We start from the raw sequence: 20770 nt of genomic DNA on the forward strand, positions 1-20770 counted from the left end.
CATTACCCGTCTTAATAACAAACTTGACTAATCTACTCAGCTTTGGCAAAAAGGTCACGGTGAGCTATACATAACAATGTGCTTAAAAACGGTTTAAATTTTTATTTAAAAAAATTCTTTTATGAAAAAGTATTAATAAAATATTAAATAAATTATTTAAACCTTTTAAAAATAAAATGCTGGTTACATTTTATGACGTCATGCATCATAATAAAGCATCCACTGCATCTCAGCTGACTGTTTGTGACTTTACGTAGTATTTACAGTGTGTCCATCTAGTCATACTTCAACTAATATTTATTAATCGCACTAGATGTAATGTTGATGGCACATTCTGTGTCGTACTAAAGTCGTCCTGCTTTTATGTTTTTAGTTATATTTTTGAGGGTGTTCTAGTCCAGTAGAAATAAACCAACTATCCAAAAGCAACTCTGGCATCTAGTTCAGAGTCTGAACCAGGTGGACATACCCCGCCACCGCGGAAAAGAGCAAGACGAGTTTCTGCCAGTACGTTAGATAACAGCCATAGCAACCTGTTATTTTCGGAAAACAACCTGCTACGTAAAGAAGAAATGCACCAAGCCAATGGATCCGTTTCGGTGCATAAAAATGGTGGCGAATCTAGTAGCCATTTTAATGGCGATTGTACAGCGTCCAAAGTTATTTCTGCAAAAAAAAGTAATCTTCAATTTTCACGTAAAGATCAAGATATTGTGAGGTTGGTTGGACAATACCTCAGAAGCATTGGTCTTGAGTAAGTCGTTTAAAGATATTCATCTGTTTGTTATTTTGTGCTTCAATTATTTTCTGACTGTCATTATGGGGAGAATGGGGCACGCTGCAACGCAGGCACGTTGAAGCCCACCTCAAATTTCTTGCTTGTTTACATCATTTTGAATTCTTACCTCACTAACTAAGGAGCATTCTAGGTCATCTTATGATATATCTTGATTGCATTCATGAAATAAAAAGAACAGCAATTTAAGTGAGCCATAATTTTGTAAAATGTATTGGTAATTTTTTGCTCTTATTTTTATATCCAAGTTTAGAGAATTGCATATTTTCTCCGTATATCATCCCATATTGACAAAAGTTATTGGAGGCAGCTATAGACATGTTCTCTTCACAATGCACACACACCAATTTCATGATGTTACATCATCCCGAAAATTTTGGTTGCTCAGAGTCATTTGGGGCACAGTGAAACACAAAGGGTATGGGGCAAGTTGCAATGTGCTTTAATGATAAAAATAGAGGGACAAGTTGCAACATGTCTCAAACTTGTCCCTCTATTCTTATGAGGGTTGGTGGAACAGCTCGAGTAGCGTTGAAGCTTTGAACATCTAAATTTATGGATAATATTGATATCAAGACTGCAAATGCAAACATATAGAAAGAAAATTTGTATCTTTAGATCCACATGTACATATGTCTCGTTGTACTGTGGAAGTTCGTTTGTTGTGATTGTTGTACACAGTGTTTTAAAGTTCATAGCCAACCTTTTTCAAGTTTTTTTTGCTCGGATCATTAGTGGAAATTTGAATTGTTTGGCGGAAAATAAATTAAAAAAAAACACAGTTCTAAAACTAAAATTTACTGTAAAAGTCAAGGACGTTTCAACATGCCCCATAGTATGTTTCAATGTACTTCCTACCGGGGCATGTTGACACACCAATTATGCAATTAATACTTTTGTGATATTTTCTAAAGTACACAACCAGCAGGACTGGCATTTGGCATAGCCTACATATTTAAAACACATTTCTGCATCCTATGTGATTATTTAAATTATATTCTAATATTTTAGTGAAACTTGATAGCTGAAAATGCATTTTTTGTTGCAATTTGCTCCACCTTCCCCTAGTTGATGAGGTTTATAATTTTTGCCTCTTGCGCAACCTAGGCAAACAGCAAAGATTTTGATTGAGGAGTCGGGGTTGCCTTTGGAACATCCAGTTGCTGCTCGATTCAGGATTCATGTTTTGGCCGGTCGATGGCGGAAGGTGAGTTGAGCTCATAACAAAGTACATAGATTACTACAGAAGAGTGATTCTTGCTAAAATAAATTTAGCATGTTCAGCTAATCAAGGAATAGAAAATCTTACTGCAAACCATAAGAATCTACCTTGAAGAACTTTTGATGGCGTTTATTGGGTCATTTTTATTAAGTTGAAAGTCTAATTTGTGGTATTTGTTTGAATGTTTGCTAGCGTAAATTTTGCCTAAAACCAGTGTTTCTGATTTATGACTACTCATTACCAACTGCATTTGATTCACAGGTGGATGATGATCTGAACGATCTTCGGAAACTATTTGCGAATGAAGAGCACACAATTACTGTAAGCAGTTAAGTACCGTTTTGTCGGCACAGATAACCTGATTAAGTTACCCTTTTTTTAATTTACTCAAGAAGTACAACCAAGTTTTACTAGGTGAATTTTAGTAGGCAGGAATGAATATCAGTGAGAAGGAAAATGAAATTCTCCACCGATTATCACTGAGTCTCCAATAAACTTCCCATAGAAGCATATGGGAATCTTGTCAACATGACTTTCTCAGTTTACTTTGAAATTTGTTCAAACTAGTATCAGCATTCAAATTTGGTTTCAATTTGGGCCTCAATTTTTACAATGAGACATGCAAAATATTGGATCAAAAACCAAGTTGCTTAGACTTATGAGTTTGCTACAGCTAAAATTTTTCAACTGTTTCTTTTTGCAGGTTCCAGAATGTAAATGTATAATGTGTTGTAACTCATATTTGGTGTTCATTTTGCTTTAGGTGATACCATTGACAGTGTTGCCTTTTAATGACAGGAAATAGCTATAGGCTTAAAAAACAGTAAGCATGACTTTATGGGTGGTCCATTGTAAATGTAACTTTTTCATGACAGGAGATTCGCTATTTCTATTACATTTACTGACCTTTAGATTTCGGTTCATAGTGTCAAATACAGGTCTCATCACAAATGAAAATCCTTCCAAAGAACTCATCGCATTCTCTCTCATATTGAAAAAGGTTCTCTTGACCAAACTCAACCCTCTACTGTCTGTGCTCTGAAGTCAGATGTTTGAGAACCTAGTGTCAGCTGACTTTTGATTAAGCCAGGTCTTCATGATTAATTTTTGGACTGTACTAACACCCTATGTTATGGCAACATCTTCCACTGTTACCCTTCTCTCTGACTGAACAAATTGCTTAACTGCTTGAATTGTCAAGGAACAGACCAAGTTCCTCTCCTGCTCCAGAAGAACCAAACCACTTGAGTGCAAGGAAATGAATGTATATTTTGCAGTAAATATAGGTATATACACGTATAAGAGTACAGTTCAAAATGCAATGAACGTACAGTAAACTGCACAATGAGAGACTTCTATGTGCTCTGCTCTTGGTCACTTCTGCTGCATTTTTTATAGCTCCTGCGAGTTGCTTAGCTCTGCCCCTTAGTGGTAAGGTCTACTCGGTAGCTGACCCTTGGTCGACCAGTGTTACCAAGGGCTGTGCTGTCTATTGAGTCGGGACTCGGTCTGGTCGTGGCATCGATCGCGTCGGCTTTCTTTTCTCTAGTTCGGCCCTGGTCCGAATGATTGGCAGCCACAGAATCGTGCATATTAGAGGTTCTCACATCAACAGGTCTACCTGACCTTTCTTCATCATCAATACTTGTAATGCTTTCTCTCAAAAGGTTTGCCCATTTGTAGATATTAATTCTGACCAAATCTGTTTTCTGTGTTATCATTCGCCATTCTCATGTAAACCTCACTGGTTTTACACCCTTCATGTACCAAAAATTTGATAACTCATCTGCTCAATTCTGGAGCATGCAGTTTAGTCAGCCATTTGGTACAACTTTAAAAGAATGACTTGACTACATACTTCAAAAAATGGTGTGAGTCATCAGTAGAGATTATATAAACTTTTGGAAAAAAGTAGGCCTCTACTAATGATAACACTTTATAAATAAATTCACCTTATCTATTGAATGGCCCTTTTGTGTTCGACAAGTATAAAATTAGAAAAAGAGACAATTTCAAACAGGAATGAATTTGTTGTTATCATAGATTCTCTGTTTTAAAGTCATATTTTAAAATAATTTAGCTTGACCATCACTATTTGTGGATGCCAGCAGTGTGGTAGCAATTTAGAGCATAGAGAAAAAATCAGGAACTGAACAAATATTCTTAAACAATAACTAGTGTTTTAACATTTTTTGCAAATGAATTCAAAGTAATAATGCAACATGTGTTTCAAAATCTGAACAACAGTGGAACCATTACTTTTGCTAATTTACTAGTCATTACTAATGTTGCTTCGACTTGCGAAAGATACTTTTCGGTACGAAAGGCCGAACGCCTTTCGTACGCCTGTTTTGGCCCGTTTGCTTCTCATGTGTACGACCTACAATGCATCTCACTCAGTTTCACTGGCTTAAGGAAGTCAGTCAACAACAACTTTTTGTTGTCGGTCATTGTATAATTTGGATTCACTAAATATCACATACAGGGTAGGACAACTTTCATTTCTAACAATTCAGGTTAAGTGTTTTTTGTATGTTAACATAGTTTTTCGTTTTGTGTTGACATAAATATATGTCTCTCCTTACGCTCCTAAAAAAATTCTGAGCTCTGCAAAACCGTGCCAACAATACAACACTAACCTTTTCTGCCCGATGTCCGCCCACTTCCCGGGGTTTTTGCTTAGCCTCATCTAGACAGCCAACACCAAAAGTAGTTAAAGAAACATGCTGTTCGTAGTCGTGTTTTTTTATTTAGTATGTAGTGATGGAATTCTAACATCTAATTGTTACAGATTTTACCAATTACATATGTTTATTATTTATACAAATGTTATATCTGAGATTTGTTGAGGCTTGCAATGGATTAGGGCATTTATATGAAAAAATCGCTTTTTTCTTACAAAATTTTCCACTGGCTTCTGCAACAAATTAATTTTCTAAGTAGATGCTCCACTGTACTTTGAATATAATAGCTATCATAACTTAGATGTCACAATAATATAATCAGTTTTCCACATTTCTTAAAATACTACATTTTCTATTCTATTTGAATAACATGCTGTCAATGTTAGGGCTTCAAATTGTAGGTATTTCGAAAGTGGCGTAGCATAAATGGTGATTTTCATTTTTGCTGTTCTCTTCTACAGTATGCTTAACTTGATCTTGAAAGTCATTACCTATTATTCGCTTCATTTGTTCACAAGGTTACCAATATCAAGGACTTACTCATGCTTCCCAGAGTAAAACATTCAAATTTATAGTTCATTTTAGGGTAAATTTGCATTTCAAATTTGCTAGCTGTATAAGCCAGTGGCTCCTTGTTCTGAATCCTTACTATAATAATATGAGTGTTCGTAGACCTTCCAAAGTCATGCTAAGCGCTAGGAAAAGTACCTCACACAGGAACTGTATTTGAATATTCAGATTCAAAGCCATGCACACTGCCACTGCACCACTCGACCACCTTTTGACATGAAAGAATAGTTGTGTACATAGTTATTACACATCATCTTTCACAGCACACTAGACTACCAGGGTACTAGTATTAATAATAACAACCATCTTGTTACATTGTGTAATAATTGTGTACATAGTTATTACACATCATCTTTCACAGCACACTAGACTACCAGGGTACTAGTATTAATAATAACAACCATCTTGTTACATTGTGTAATAATTGTGCACATAGTTATTACACCTGATCTCTCACAGTACACTAGACTACCTGGGTACTAGTATTAATAATAACAACCATATTGTTACATAGTAGAATAATTGTGAACATAGTTATTACACATGACAATTTCTCACAACACAAGACTACCAGGGTACTAGTATGAATAATAACAACCAACTTGTTACATTGTGGAATAATTGTGCACATAGTTATTACACATGACGATCTCTCACGTCGCATGGGACTGCCAGCGTACTAGTATATTTAACGATAAGAGACAGGCGAGGTGGTATGAGAGGAGTAATAGTGTTCAGGTCATACAAGACTTTTTTTAGATTTCAGATGCTAAAATGTACACACCACATATTTGTATGCAGAACTGGAAGTTGTCATTTCTCTCTGACCAGTTTTACTTCATTCAGTAATCACAATGTTTATGATAGCATACTAGATTATATTGTTGATTTTGAATAGCAAAAGAGTGAGCAGCTTCGAATTCGCCATCACCTTGTCCAACACTGATATTCTGCAGAGGAAACTCGTAAGAACGGCTGGCTGATGAGCAAGATTGTTCAAACCATTAGCGGATTGTAATCATTTGTAAACAGTTGCGAGACTGGTGTCACAGGTGGCTGAAGTCAATCCATAAACTGATAAATGTTGTTTGATGCCTTTTGCAGGAAATGAAGTTTCTTATCCTGCAGCAGAAATACCTTGAACTGCTTGAGGACGGTAAGGTACTTGAAGCTGTGCAGTGCTTGCGACATGAGATCACACCGCTTAGCTATAACAGGCACCGTGTGCATCAGCTGAGCAGGTGAGGTCATTTACGAGTTTCAGGTCTCCAATCAGGTTACTAGTTGTCACTAGAATGTAGGGGTAGTGTGAGTTTTACAAGATGATGCTTTAGTAATTGGGACCGGTCAAACTGTTATATCGTAGGCTCAGCAGTTCGACTAAGTCTCAACACATTTTTAAAGCCTAAAGCAAAAAAAATGACGATCAAATTGTGTTATTAAATACGACACTCGCATGTTACGTTCACATACGCCTATACAGTATACAGCAGTACATCAAGGGTTACTCATACCTGCTTGACTTCTAATCTATACTCAGCGCATAACAACAGGTTAAAAGCGTAGTTACTATAAATTTCAAACTGAAATGTAACCTCAGCGACGAAAGAGATGGATGGTGCGCAGGTAGAAGTGATGACAAAGATATAAAGTTCATCTAACTCAGACTAAGTGAATTTAGGAATTAATAAAACTTACACATAGTTTTGCATGTTTATTTGAGATATAAATTTTTGTTCAAGTATTGCTGCCAGACTCTTCCCTTCCTCTCATTTACAGCTTCCTTTTTTATCTCACTCTATGACTCATGATAACTAATGGACTTTGATCTCACTCTATGACTCATGATAACTAATAGAGTTTGATCTCACTCTATGGCTCATGATAACTAATAGACTTTGATCTCACTCTATGACTTATGATAACTAATAGACTTGATCTCACTCTATGACTCATGATAACTAATAGACTTTGATCTCACTCTATGACACATAATAACTAATAGACTTTGATCTCACTCTATGACTCATGATAACTAATAGACTTTGATCTCACTCAATGACTCATGATAACTAATAGACTTTGATCTTACTCTCTGACTCATGATAACTAATAGAATTTGATCTCACTCTGTTTCATGATAACTAATAGACTTTGATCTGACTCTATGACTGATAATAACTAATAGACTTTTGATCTCACTCTATGACTCATGATAACTAATAGTCTTTGATCTCACTCTATGACTCATGATATCTAATAGACTGCTTCAGGGGCCGGTTTTATAATTGTTCCAAATAGGGTTGCACATGCTTTTACATTAACTTGTGTTAGAAGTAATTGCATGCATGTGTCAACCAGGGTTGGGTTTTTTCCAGGAATTATCCAATTTATCCCGGAAGATTGGAAAAATTGGTATTTACTGGTACATACTGTGGGAAAAATGGGAAAAAGTGGTAAATTGTCTTTTCATAAAAGCATTGACAAATTTCCAAGTTTAACAGGAAAGATGTGGGTTTGTGCTGCTTATCAAAATATCAGGAAATTAAACTGTAAACAGTTAACCTGTTTTATTTGAGTGACATCTGTAAGTTAACCACTGTCAGTGAACCAGTTGGTTTTTAACAAAGGTTTCACAACCTAGAAAAGCCAAAAGACCTACAGTCATACTATGCTTGGAGGTACAGCTCATCCCATCAACCTAAATAACGAGGATTGGAGTTATTGTTACAATCAGCCTGTATTTTGCTAAAATATTTCACCCAATTCCAGTACAGTCATACTTCAACTTACGAGCTTAATGCGTTCCGAGACTGAGCTCGTATGTCAATTTACTCGCATGTTGGTGCATTTTATTTATATATAGAACAATTAAATATATATTTATTGGTTTCCATACTCTAAAAAAGCAAATAAAACACTCAAAACAAGATATTGTAACAAAAAGAACATGTTGGTTATTGTCTTTACGTATTACATGCTTTCAAAAAGCAACAAATAAAAAATAATGCAAGGAAATGTGATTAATTAAAATGTAAAATTAAATACATACAATAGCAGTTAACACTTGCATTTGCCAGGGAGGGAGATACAAGTTATCCTTCGTTACAACAGTTGACTTTGATAAATTTGGATTTTATCAAAGTGTTAAAAGACAAACTTAGAAGCAAACCTAAAAACAAACTTTCATTTTCAACTAAACGTAATTAAAATTTCTTCGGCGTTCATAGTTTGAAGTTTCTCGCTGGTTAGCGAGAAAGTTTTCCTTTTTTCGCTTTCACGACTAGCCGGCCGTTTTAAAATAAACCTATCCAAGGACGTTTGCCTTTGTCGCCCTTGCAACATGTTGCGATTAGGACGAACACAAGTGTCGTCACAAATGGTTGATGCACGACCACTAGCCAACTTGTCCGAATGTCTATTAAACAGTTTGGATAGATAGCGCTGGCCTTTTTACATAGCATCGGTTCAGTTACGCTGTCACCAGCCAATTGTTTGTCCAATGCCATCAGCGGTCGTGAAGATCGCTGCACCGTTTAGAAACTGTGGTTAGACCTTTTGCGAACTAAATGCCCTGAATATAATCCATCTGTTTGATAATTATGAATGTATTTCCGTCATATTGCCGAGCTAGCTCAATTACGCATACACATTTCACATATTTTTCTGTTTAATATCAATTGTTATCATTTGCTTTTTCTCTGTATTATCTTTCATTTTTCTGGCAAACTTTCGGTCTACGCACAGTACGTTTAATTCACATAATTCTGCACAGAAAATCGTGCACAAAAAAAAACACGGTACAACAGTATAACCTGAGCAGTTAATAAATACAGAGTGATGCTGTTCTCATAAAACACCTCCGGGGTACTTGGCAACTGACTCAAGTGCTCGTATCTCAAACATGGCTCGTATGTTAGTGCTAAAACTTGCTTGGAAGCTGGCTCGTATCTCAAGTTTCTCATACGTTGGAGCACTCGTAAGTTGAAGTATTACTGTATTGGTTGAAAAGAGTTTTACACGCTCCTACAATTTAATGCTCGCAGGATCTCTAGCCATAATTTGTAATAGAATGAAAATCCTTTAATGGTACTGTTTGCTAACGATAGATGATAACTTCAAAATATAATGCAATGACAGTGAGTTGCGGCGTATAAGTCACGCCGGCATATAAGTCACGCCGGCATATAATGTACATGTAAGCTGAAGTCTAAAGTTTAGTTTTAAAATCCTGGTTTTGACATGTGCCAGTATAAGTCGACCTCTTCTTTGGTTCAAATCGGTTGATCCGAATAGTTCAGTTGGCATCAGAGGCAGGCGATGTGTAGCAGAGAAAATGGCATTAATAACCGTCAACAGCAAAATGCCTGTTTTTTGTGCCGTCGGCAATATGTACAACAATTAACAATAGAATGAAAGACGAAAGTTCTAGTGGAGACCGCAAAGCACGAAAAACAAAACTTCCCAATCTTATTGGGCCGACTCGCCAATAGAACGAAACTGCCACCTCTGATAATACATCCATTTTTAAAAGAAAAACTGCCGCAGGACATTTCTGTCAGTAGAATCGTGATTCATGCACAAAAAATGATGGATGGACGATAGTGGAATTGAATTACCAATGTGTTTGCTAGTAGGCAGATACTACGAAAAAAGTGTTAAATTTGAGAAAAACACATTATTCCAGAAGAGATCCTGGTGATGATAATTTGAATGGTCAAGAATGGACTTTGTTTTTGACCCATCGCATGTTGAGTAGGATGACCAGTATTTTAATATTTTATAAATAAATTCCTACATGTCATATGTAATTTTGATTTGCGATGGTTTTTTGAAGTTGAATTTTACCAGAATTCGTGCCATGAAAAATGTGACCGCCATATAAGTTGAGGATGGATTTTCAAGCTTGAAATTTAGTGTCAAACTTATACGCTGGAATTTACAGTTATTTCATTATGTAGCTACCAACATATACAACTTGGCTATAAAAGTTGTGGAAAGATGACAAAGTCCGTATCATCATTTGCTTGGAGTAGCATCTTGCATCCCAGTCATGTTTGGGTGTTATATATTGAGGCTTAACTCGACTTGAATATTCTTTGACTATGGCTAGTAGAACTGTCGATGCCCATCTAATAGCTTGCTAAAATGCTTTCAGTGCTTTTAGTTTCAGTGGATATAGTTTAGTTAGACCAGAGAGAGACAGCAAGACGCATAATAATTTTAATTTTAACTGTTGATATTTTTCCTCATTTATCCTGCACTATTTAGGGCCGACAGTAAAAAACGTATTTTTCCCAGTGGTATTCACCGCCTTGGGAGAATCCCTGCAACCCTGGTTTCAACACAGTTGTTGAATTCTATGTTGCAACAATTCCTTCATTTTATTTTATTGTCATGCTGAGACCAATTTAGTTTCATGAACAGACTATCGAGGATATTTGACACGCGTCTTGACCTGTTCTTGTTGTTTATTACTGCTTACCTGCAGTCTCAATCACTCTCTACTCAGCCTATTTATTATCACCAGTGTCATAGTAATAAGATTTTAAGTTTCGTATTAAATTAAATATTGCTGATTATTTTCGTGATACCAACTGACATTCTGGGCACAATAGAAATATCGATTCGCCATTTTTTAATACATTCAAGATATCAGCCACAGAAGTTGTGATCTTAGAAGACGAGTGTTTCCATTTCCTTCAAACCGCATCCTTAGGCGGACCCAGCGAACACTAATAAACCTGAATTATTCCACATTACTGTGTTCTCTGTCTAATATGTGCTAGTTATAAACATGCCAGCAGCTTGATAGCATACTTAAGTTGTCTCCCTTGTCTTAAACCTTCGCATAAATATCTGCGTGCTGCTGTTTACTTAGCCTGATGATGTGCGAGTCTGGTGAAGAATTGAGGGATGCAGCTCAGTGGAAAGGTAAAGGCTCCAACTCTCGCAAAGAACTCCTGGACAGACTCCAAGGTACTGCTCTACATACATTGCTGCTGTTCATCAACTCTTCTTATCTGCTCACTCAAGTTTTGATTGACTGCTCTGACTTGACGCTGTTACTTAACTGTTGTGGCTTGACCACTCTGACATGACTGATGTGAGTTGACAACTCTGACTAGACTGTTGTAGCTTGACTGTTATGGCTTTCCTTTTATGGGTTGACCATTGTGGCCTGACCAGTGTGATTTGACCAGTGTGGCTTGACCATTGTAACTTGAATGTTATGGTTTGACCATTGTGGCTTGACCAGTGTGACTTGACCATTTTTACTTAACCGTTTTGGCTGAATAGTTTTAACTAGACTGTTTTAACTTCACCATTGTCACGATATGACGCTGTGACTTGATGCGTTAAGTTGACTTTTGTGGCTCGATCGTCTTGACTTGATGCTGTGACTTGACCACTGTGACTTGATGCTGTGATTAGACACTGCAAGTTACTGCTGCAATTTTACTGATGTTAGTAGACTGTTTTAGTTGAGCGACAGTTGGGGGTAAGTTAACCACTGCCGGTCGACAATATCAGATAATCGCTGTCAGTTGACCTCTACCAGTTGACCACTGTCAGTTGACCTCTACCAGTTGACCACTGTCAGTTGACCTCTACCAGTTGACCGCTGTCAGTTGACCTCTACCAGTTGATTACTGTCAGTTGACCTCTACCAGTTGATCACTTTCAGTTGACCTCTACAAGTTCACCACTGTCAGTTGACCTCTACCAGTTGACCACTGTCAGTTGACCTCTACCAGTTGATCACTGTCATTTGACCTCTACCAGTTCACCACTGTCAATTGGCCTCTACCAATCAGTTGACTATCTATCAGTTAGCAGTATGAAGTCACGGATACTATGCAACTCATAGAATATTGCATTATGTGGAACTCTGAATGTGTTTTTCAGGTGTTTGCGCTGTAATGTTTTTGTAGATGGAATACTCCAGCTGAAGTCTGTTCAACTATGTGTGTCTACGCATTGTTTTGCTAAATTTTATCAATTTACCAATGAATTGCATTGTTGGAATAGCGCTGGTTTTTAATCGGTTTTCATAGAATATGCTTCAGTTGTTGATTTTTGTTGTCATATATTTGATTACTTAATTAAATCTCCGGTCATTAGTTTAATCTGGAGTCTGATGCAGAGTTCAGCCTTCTCATTAGCGAGCAACGTAATTGTACACATTATAAACATTTAATATTGTAGGACAAAAGCGGATTAGTAATAGCTGCGAGCAGAGTAATTTGTTTATTCCATAATTTAACTAGTCGCTGCATGAACCACCAGTTCAACTACTTCCTTGTATGTCAATGTCATCATAGACGCTTACAACGTATCTATGATCGCCAAATATTAGCTAGGAAGTTGGCTTTCATTACTGATCATTCTGAGCGGATACTGAGCTGCTTTTATTCTGGTTCGTATAGTTGAAGACCTCATGTCCGTTATACATGCCTTTGAGGTTGCTAACCAAAACCAAAACATCTTGATAGCCAGAGAAGTTTCAAGTTAACTAGATTTCCAAGTTTTGTTTAAAGGAATTCGTTCAATTAATATGCAAACATGAATGTAGGATTCCTCAGTTTTAGCCAATATATAAATGTATAACCCCTTTTAATATGTAACCTCAACCTTTCAAACATCCCACTAGTTGAGCTACACTCAAAGTAACTTTTAGCTCATTGTTGTTTGTTAAGGCTTCTTGTCACATCCTTAGTATAAGTGTATGTAGCCGAGATATGACCATAAGTTGAGAAAACATACTTACATGAAGAAGTAATGAATGCAGTCCTTAGTCTCCTTGTTCTCAGTATATCTCCATTCATTTTTTATTTATTCACTTTTCTTAATTTGATCAGCTTAAATTTTACTTCTACCTCGAGGATTCCTCAAATAGATGACGGCTTCGTAAGACATAGATTACAAGCTTATATGTATGTTACAGGTTTTCTTCCTGTTCAAGTGATGTTGCCCCCCAGGCGTATGGAGATGCTTCTAGAGCAAGCAGTGGCACACCAGGTGCAACTATGCAAATACCACAACCGGGCACTGAATAGCAGCCCTGACAATGTATCTCTTCTCCTCGACCACTCCTGTTCCAAGTATGCCAGTCTTTGGTTCTTTTTTAGTATTTTAATGTAAGAATGTTTGTTGTGGTAAGAGGAGGAGCGACTGTTCGAGTGAGGAACAGAGTACCTGTTGCAATTAGGGTGGATGTCCCTGTTAGACTGACAGAGTACCTGTTAGACTGACAGAGTACCTGTTAGACTGACAGAGTACCTGTTAGACTGACAGAGTACCTGTTAGACTGACAGAGTACCTGTTAGACTGACAGAGTACCTGTTAGAACAAGTCAAAGCACCTGTTAGAACAAGTCAAAGCACCTGTTAGACTGCCAAAGTACCTACTGTCTAAGGATCTATTAGACTGTCAAAGTACCTGTTAGACTGTCAAAGTACCTGTTAGATCGAGTCCAAATACCTGCTAGACTGATAATTGGGGACAGTTTGTTAGAATGAGTTTTTAGCTGCCAGCTGTGGAACGGATGTCTGCTGCCACTTGAGCTGCGTTTTACTGATATTGTGATCATTTAGTTGCTCTCACAATGTAAAGGCTACATCACTCAGCTTTGCTCACTTCAGCCCTCACAATCTTTTGCTATCATGATTAGCTCGTATCATTCAATGCTTCACATTTCGTAGGGAGAGTTTTCCATCTATAACCACCCACATACTCAATCACCATGATGATCAGGTCTGGTTCTGCAGGTTTTCTCCAGATGGTAGCATGCTTGCGACAGGTAAGTGCTGGCCTCTCACCTGACTTGAGGGCAACTCACTTGATCGCGGTGTGCCAGTCACAAAGCTTTAAACGCAGGAGCTGTTGCCATCATATTCATGTGAAAAGTGTCAACTTATTATGTGTAGGGTGCAAAGACGGGTCTATTATTGTCTGGGAGATTAAACAAACCACCAATGAGTTTAACGTCAAATACCAACTCAAGGGCCATGACTATGGTGTTGCCCACCTAGCCTGGTCTCCTGACAGCAAGGTTCTGGTGGCCTGTGGCCCAGAGGATTGCGCAGATGTGTGGGTTTGGAACTGTGAGGTGAGAAATTTTTCTGGTTACCTTGTAGGTATGATGAGAGCGCTCTCAATAGAGATGGCCATAGTTAACTCTTCTCTTGGTGTTTAAGCTTAGCCAATGAAATGATACTTTTCGTGCTCACTTTTAGTTCTGTGGATTTTTAATTTGCCAAGAATAGCCTTAGTTCTAGGATTGAATGTAATTTACTTAAAATTAGTTTTGCTTGTAATAGAGCATTCGTTATCTCTTAACCTCGTCTACAGGTTGGTGCACACTATATCACGGTATATCAGTGTTAATCACACAGTACTTTGGTGATCGTCTGTGATAACATTGTTCACACTATCACAAACCCATCAGTGTTTACACAACATTGCGTTTTCATTATATAATGTGATTGTGGAAACGATGAAATACTATTGGGAAGGTTTGACAGCTGCAATATTTCCGACAACGTATCTGGGTTACCTCGATGCCATAGGTTTACGGTGTACATATTCGATGAATATGCCAAAAGGACAACACTAACATACAGCGGTATAGTGCTAACCTGCCTTTAGGGACAGTGTGTCTTCTATCTCCCTTTTGGTCTCTTCTCTGACTTGCTTAGTCTGTGACATCACTCCATCTCCCGTAGCTGTTACTGATAGTTATAATCTAATTAGATTCAGGTCGTGTCTCAAAACTCTTACGTGCAGTATTAGTTGGAATAAAGTCAAATTGGAATATGTTTTTTGAATCGTTAAAGGTGTCCCCAAACCCAAAATGAGAACTTTATCAGTTCATACTAAAAGTGAATTGTTCTACTTGCAGCTGAACAAGTTGGTGATTACTGACCACCTGTCAGAGTTGTAGAAGCAGATAATGTATATTTCAGTCAACATGAATTTATTCCTAGACTAGCTGAATGCCCACCATTGCACGGGTAATAAAATACTTACCCAATGAATTTGAGTAACTTACCTGGTAAGCTAGCAACTTAAGCTAGTAAAATCTTTACTATAGTAAGAGCCGTGTCAGAAGCCAGCTTAATAAACATTACGCGTAATGATGAAGCGTGCTAGTTAATAACCAATAGTATTTTCCCAAGCGCTAAAAGCGTGCCTATTTTAACCGATGTAACGATTATGTGCACTGTTATTAATCGCTAAGGCCAGTTTGACACGTTGTCTAATGGGTTGATTTGCCTGTCAGTAGACCTGGATGTTCTGAGTTCCAATTTTCTGCTAAGCAGATTTTTCATTCCTAGAACTTCATGGCTATAACCGGACAGACAAATGACAGACAAACAAACTCTGAGATTTATATATACAGATCAATGTTATTTTTTCTAAATATTGATTCCGAGCAGAAAGAAGGATGAATGAATTATCATTAGGTTTGACGCTTTCATCTGAGTTTGTAGCTTTGTGTTGAGAAATATATTGGCAGCGGTCTTGAATTTAACTCTCTCTGATTGGCTGGTACCATGTCATAGTTAACAATGCTTAGTGTGTTCTTGTGACTTCAGACGGGAGAGCTGAGGGTACGCATGACCCATTCAAATGATGACAGCCTCACAAGCGCTGCCTTCCACCACGACTCCAAGAGATTTGTTACAGGAGGCACACGCGGACAGTTTTACCAATGCGTGAGTACCTTTATATTTATATGATACGCTATCTATCTTTATATCTGTCACCTGCACACACCTGCAAACCAATTATATTACTTATCTTCATATCTGGCCTTTGAAAGTTAATGCTGCCTTTGCTGTGCACAAGCTGATTTTATATGGTCTCTATGTACTGTATCATATTGACAGTGATGTGTCTATGCACTGTATGTGTCTATGCACTGTATGTGTCTATGTACTGTATCATATTGGCAGTGATGTCTCTATGTACTGTATGTGTCTATGTACTGTATGTGTCTATGTACTGTATAATATTGACAGTGATGTGTCTATGTACTGTATGTGTCTATGTACTGTATAATATTGACAGTGATGTGTCTATGTACTGTATGTGTCTATGTACTGTATCATATTGACAGTGATGTGTCTATGTACTGTATGTGTCTATGTACTGTATCATATTGACAGTGATGTCTCTATGTACTGTATGTGTCTATGTACTGTATCATATTGACAGTGATGTGTCTATGTACTATATCATATTGACAGCTATATGTCTATGTACTGTGTCATATTGACAGCTGTGTCTATGAACTGTATCATATTGACAGCTATGTACTGTATCATGTTGACAGCTATGTGTCTATGTACTGTATAATATTGACAGTGATGTGTCAATGTACTGTATGTGTCTATGTACTGTATAATATTGACAGTGATGTGTCTATGTACTGTATGTGTCTATGTACTGTATCATATTGACAGTGATGTGTCTATGTACTGTATGTGTCTATGTACTGTATCATATTGACAGTGATGTGTCTATGTACTGTATGTGTTTATGTACTGTATCGTATTGACAGCTATGTGTCTATGTACTATATCATATTGACAGCTATATGTCTATGTACTGTGTCATATTGACAGCTATGTACTGTATCACGTTGACAGCTATGTGTCTATGTACTGTATCATATTGACAGCTATGTACTGTGTCATATTGATAATTAAATTCTTGTGTCACCATCACCTCATACCTATTTGTCTGTATCTCTTTGATGTCTATTAGGATTTGGATGGAAGTGTGATAGACTCATGGGAAGGTGTGAGGGTCTATTGTATCTCGTGCCTCAATGATGGCAAGACTGTCCTCGCCTCCGACTCGCACTTTCGCCTCAGGTCCTATAACTTTGAGGATCTCACTGATCAACATATGTAAGTTTAAGTCACTCGCTGGTAGCCTCTAACATCTTCAGCTAAGTAATAGAGCAAATTGATCCGATAATTTATTGATTATTTGCGTTATTTCCTTTTGCTCGCTTTGATGTCTTCACTTATTGCTTTGCTTATAATGATCAGTATAGTGGCATTTATAAAGGCATTAAAAGGAAAGCAATAATACCATAAATTGTACGGAATGTGCATAGCATGATAAGCTGATATAAATAGACTTATTAGGTTCAGTTTTAGTTGAATTCTAATTTATGGATTAAAAGAAGATTGAGGTAAAATCAATCTGAAGGTTTTTGTGGTAGGACGTAAAGATAGCAGTTTTATCACCCGTTTGTTTATGCTCAATGTGAAAAGCTTAACTTTGATATTCTATGCAGAGAGGACAACTGTTAATGTGCTATCTGTAGAGAAGACAACTCTCATGTTCTCTGTACTTTTCCAAATGCATGTGTACTTTCTAAGTGTATGTACTTGTATCATCTGATATACTTACACGTATGTACATGTACTTTCACCAAAACTAATATATATTTACATGCATGTACTTGTACCATCTCATATACTTGCGTGTATGTACTGGCATGATTTAATATACTTATATGTATGCAAATGTACTATCTTATATACTGACATGGAGGTATTTGTACTGTGTCATATACTTATGTGTATGTACTTGTACTTTCCCATCTACTTACACACATATACCTGTATCATATACCTGTATCATATACTTACCCGTATGCACTTGTATGAGCTCGAATACTAACATCGGGCTTGTGTGTGTTTATTTAGACTTCAAGAAAATCATGCGATCATGTCCTTCACAGTCAGCGATGATGGTCGCCTCGCACTCATCAATGTCGAATCTGAGGTAAGTAAAAGGTGCTTCATTTCTAAACTCAATTTCATTTGACTTGCTGCTCCGGGTGCACTAACAAACACACTGAATAACTTTGACTTGCTGCTCCAGATGCGCTAACAAACACACTGAATAACTTTGACTTGCTGCTCCAGATGCACTAACAAACACACTGAATAACTTTGACTTGCTGCTCCGGATGCACTAACAAACACACTGAATAACTTTGACTTGCTGCTCCGGATGCACTAACAAACACACTGAATAACTTTGACTTGCTGCTCCGGATGCACTAACAAACACACTGAATAACTATAATTTGACTTGCTGCTCCGGATGCACTAACAAACACACTTCACACTGAATAATTATAATTTGACTTGCTGCTCCGGATGCACTAACAGACCCATTGAATAACTATAATTTGACTTGCTGCTCCGGATGCACTAACAAACACATTGGATAACTATAATTTGACTTGCCGCTTTGGGTGCACTAACAAACAGACTGAATAACTATAATTTGACTTGCAGCTCCGGATGCCCTAACAAACACACCGAATAACTATAATTTGACTTGCTGCTCCGGATGCATTAACAACCACACTGAATAACTATAATTTGACTCGCTGCTCTGGATGCACTAACAAACACATTGGATAACTATAATTTGACTTGCTGCTCCGGATGCACTAACAAACACACTGAATAACTATAATTTGGGAAAGTTTTATTACATTGAATTATCAATGGTTATATCACCGGTAACAGCTTCAACTCATGTGGTAGTATTATCAAATATTAATCAAAAGCATATAAACCTAACTTATTTCTATGAAAGGTAAATGGCAAAATAAATATTGAATAGAGAAACTGCTTTTGATCGTCGAAACCTATAATGAGATGGAGTTTACAATTGTGGTAGTAGTTGTAGCAACTCTTGTTAGTGCAATTTGTAAACTGTACAAGTAGCTGGATTGCTGCTATTGCACATGTTTTCACAACATTCCAGGACTTAGAAACAAAGTCAATACAGATTTTAACAATAATCCACAACAACATTTCTGCGGTCTATAATGGCAAAAATGATTGTTAAGCAACTGAGTGAATGGACTCGACAACAATCTTTGCACATACATAATGTTTGAACTGTTTTTCGTTTGCGTAGAAGTAAAACCACAAAAGAACATTAGCAGTCCGTCTATCTTTTCGATAATTGCATTTTGAAGGAAATAAAATTTGTCTAAAGTTTGACCATCACCATTAAATGGGATCATCACTCATCTAATATTCTTGAAATTCTCCTCTTACTACTAGGAACTGGATTTATAGTTCCTCCTGAGTGTCTCTAACCACACTGAATCATATGTATACTCTGGATTTATAGTTCCTCCTGAGTGTCTCTAACCACACTGAATCATATGTATACTCTGGATTTATAGTTCCTCCTGCATGTCTCTAACCACACTGAATCATATGTATACTCTAGATTTATAGTTCCTCCTGCATCTCTCTAACCACACTGAATCATATGTATACTCTGGATTTATAGTTCCTCCTGCATGTCTCTAACCACACTGAATCATATGTATACTCTGGATTTATGGTTTCTCCTGCGTGTCTCTAACCACACTGAATCATATATATACTCTGGATTTATAGTTCCTCCTGAGTGTCTCTAACCACACTGAATCATATGTATACTCTGGATTTATAGTTCCTCCTGCATGTCTCTAACCACACTGAATCATATGTATACTCTGGATTTATAGTTCCTTCTGCATGTCTCTAACCACACTGAATCATATGTATACTCTGGATTTATAGTTCCTCCTGAGTGTCTCTAACCACACTGAGTCATATGCATACTCTGGATTTATGGTTCTTTCTGTGTGTCTCTAACCACACTGAATCAGATGTATACTCTGGATTTATAGTTCCTCCTGCATGTCTCTAACCACACTGAATCATATGTATACTCTGGATTTATAGTTCCTCCTGTGTGTCTCTAACCACACTGAATCATATATATACTCTGGATTTATAGTTCCTTCTGCATATCTCTAACCACACTGAATCATATATATACTCTGGATTTATAGTTCCTCCTGCATGTCTCTAACCACACTGAATCATATGTATACTCTGGATTTATAGTTCCTTCTGCATGTCTCTAACCACACTGAATCATATGTATACTCTGGATTTATAGTTCCTCCTGCATGTCTCTAACCACTCTGAATCATATGTATACTCTGGATTTATAGTTCCTCCTGTGTGTCTCTAACCACACTGAATCATATATACGAGGGGTGATCATAAAGTTCCCGGAATCGTTTTCCTAGTCAAATATAAGACCATGTGCAGTTGTTTTGATTGTTCCATGTTGCTAAGCAGCACGGGATTTCCCCATAGCCAAAGTTTTACGCTTGTCAGAGCACCCGCAATGAAGTTATAGTAGGTAATGTCAAGGTCATTTTTTATCGTTCGTCGGATTTTTCGAAAATGAATGAAGTAGAAGAGCAACGCGTTTGTGTAAAATTTTGTGTAAAACTTGGAAAGTCCGGTGCTGAGACGCTCCAAATGTTACGGACAGCTTATGGAGACTCTGCCCTTAAGAAAACAGCCTGTTATGAATGGCACAAAAGATTTAGGGAGGGAAGAACAAGTACTAAAGATGATGACCGCATGGGCAGACCGG

General features: G+C 37.3%; 1 protein-coding gene across 1 annotated transcript in view; it reads left to right on the top strand.

Moving 5' to 3' along the window:
* Positions 1–237: 237 nt before the first annotated feature.
* Positions 238–20770, top strand: part of LOC137401208 (WD repeat-containing protein 26-like) — a 34969-nt gene continuing 14436 nt past the window's right edge. Inside the window, exons 1-11 of the mRNA XM_068087607.1 lie at positions 238–754; positions 1904–2003; positions 2280–2339; positions 6377–6513; positions 11154–11251; positions 13221–13377; positions 13978–14075; positions 14203–14384; positions 15874–15993; positions 17048–17193; positions 18004–18082. Coding sequence (XP_067943708.1) covers positions 573–754; positions 1904–2003; positions 2280–2339; positions 6377–6513; positions 11154–11251; positions 13221–13377; positions 13978–14075; positions 14203–14384; positions 15874–15993; positions 17048–17193; positions 18004–18082 — 1359 coding nt within the window. The 5' untranslated portion in view covers positions 238–572. The remainder of the gene's footprint in view (positions 755–1903; positions 2004–2279; positions 2340–6376; positions 6514–11153; positions 11252–13220; positions 13378–13977; positions 14076–14202; positions 14385–15873; positions 15994–17047; positions 17194–18003; positions 18083–20770) is intronic.

Source organism: Watersipora subatra, chromosome 7 (assembly GCF_963576615.1).
Source record: "Watersipora subatra chromosome 7, tzWatSuba1.1, whole genome shotgun sequence".
Lineage (NCBI taxonomy): Eukaryota > Metazoa > Bryozoa > Gymnolaemata > Cheilostomatida > Watersiporidae > Watersipora > Watersipora subatra.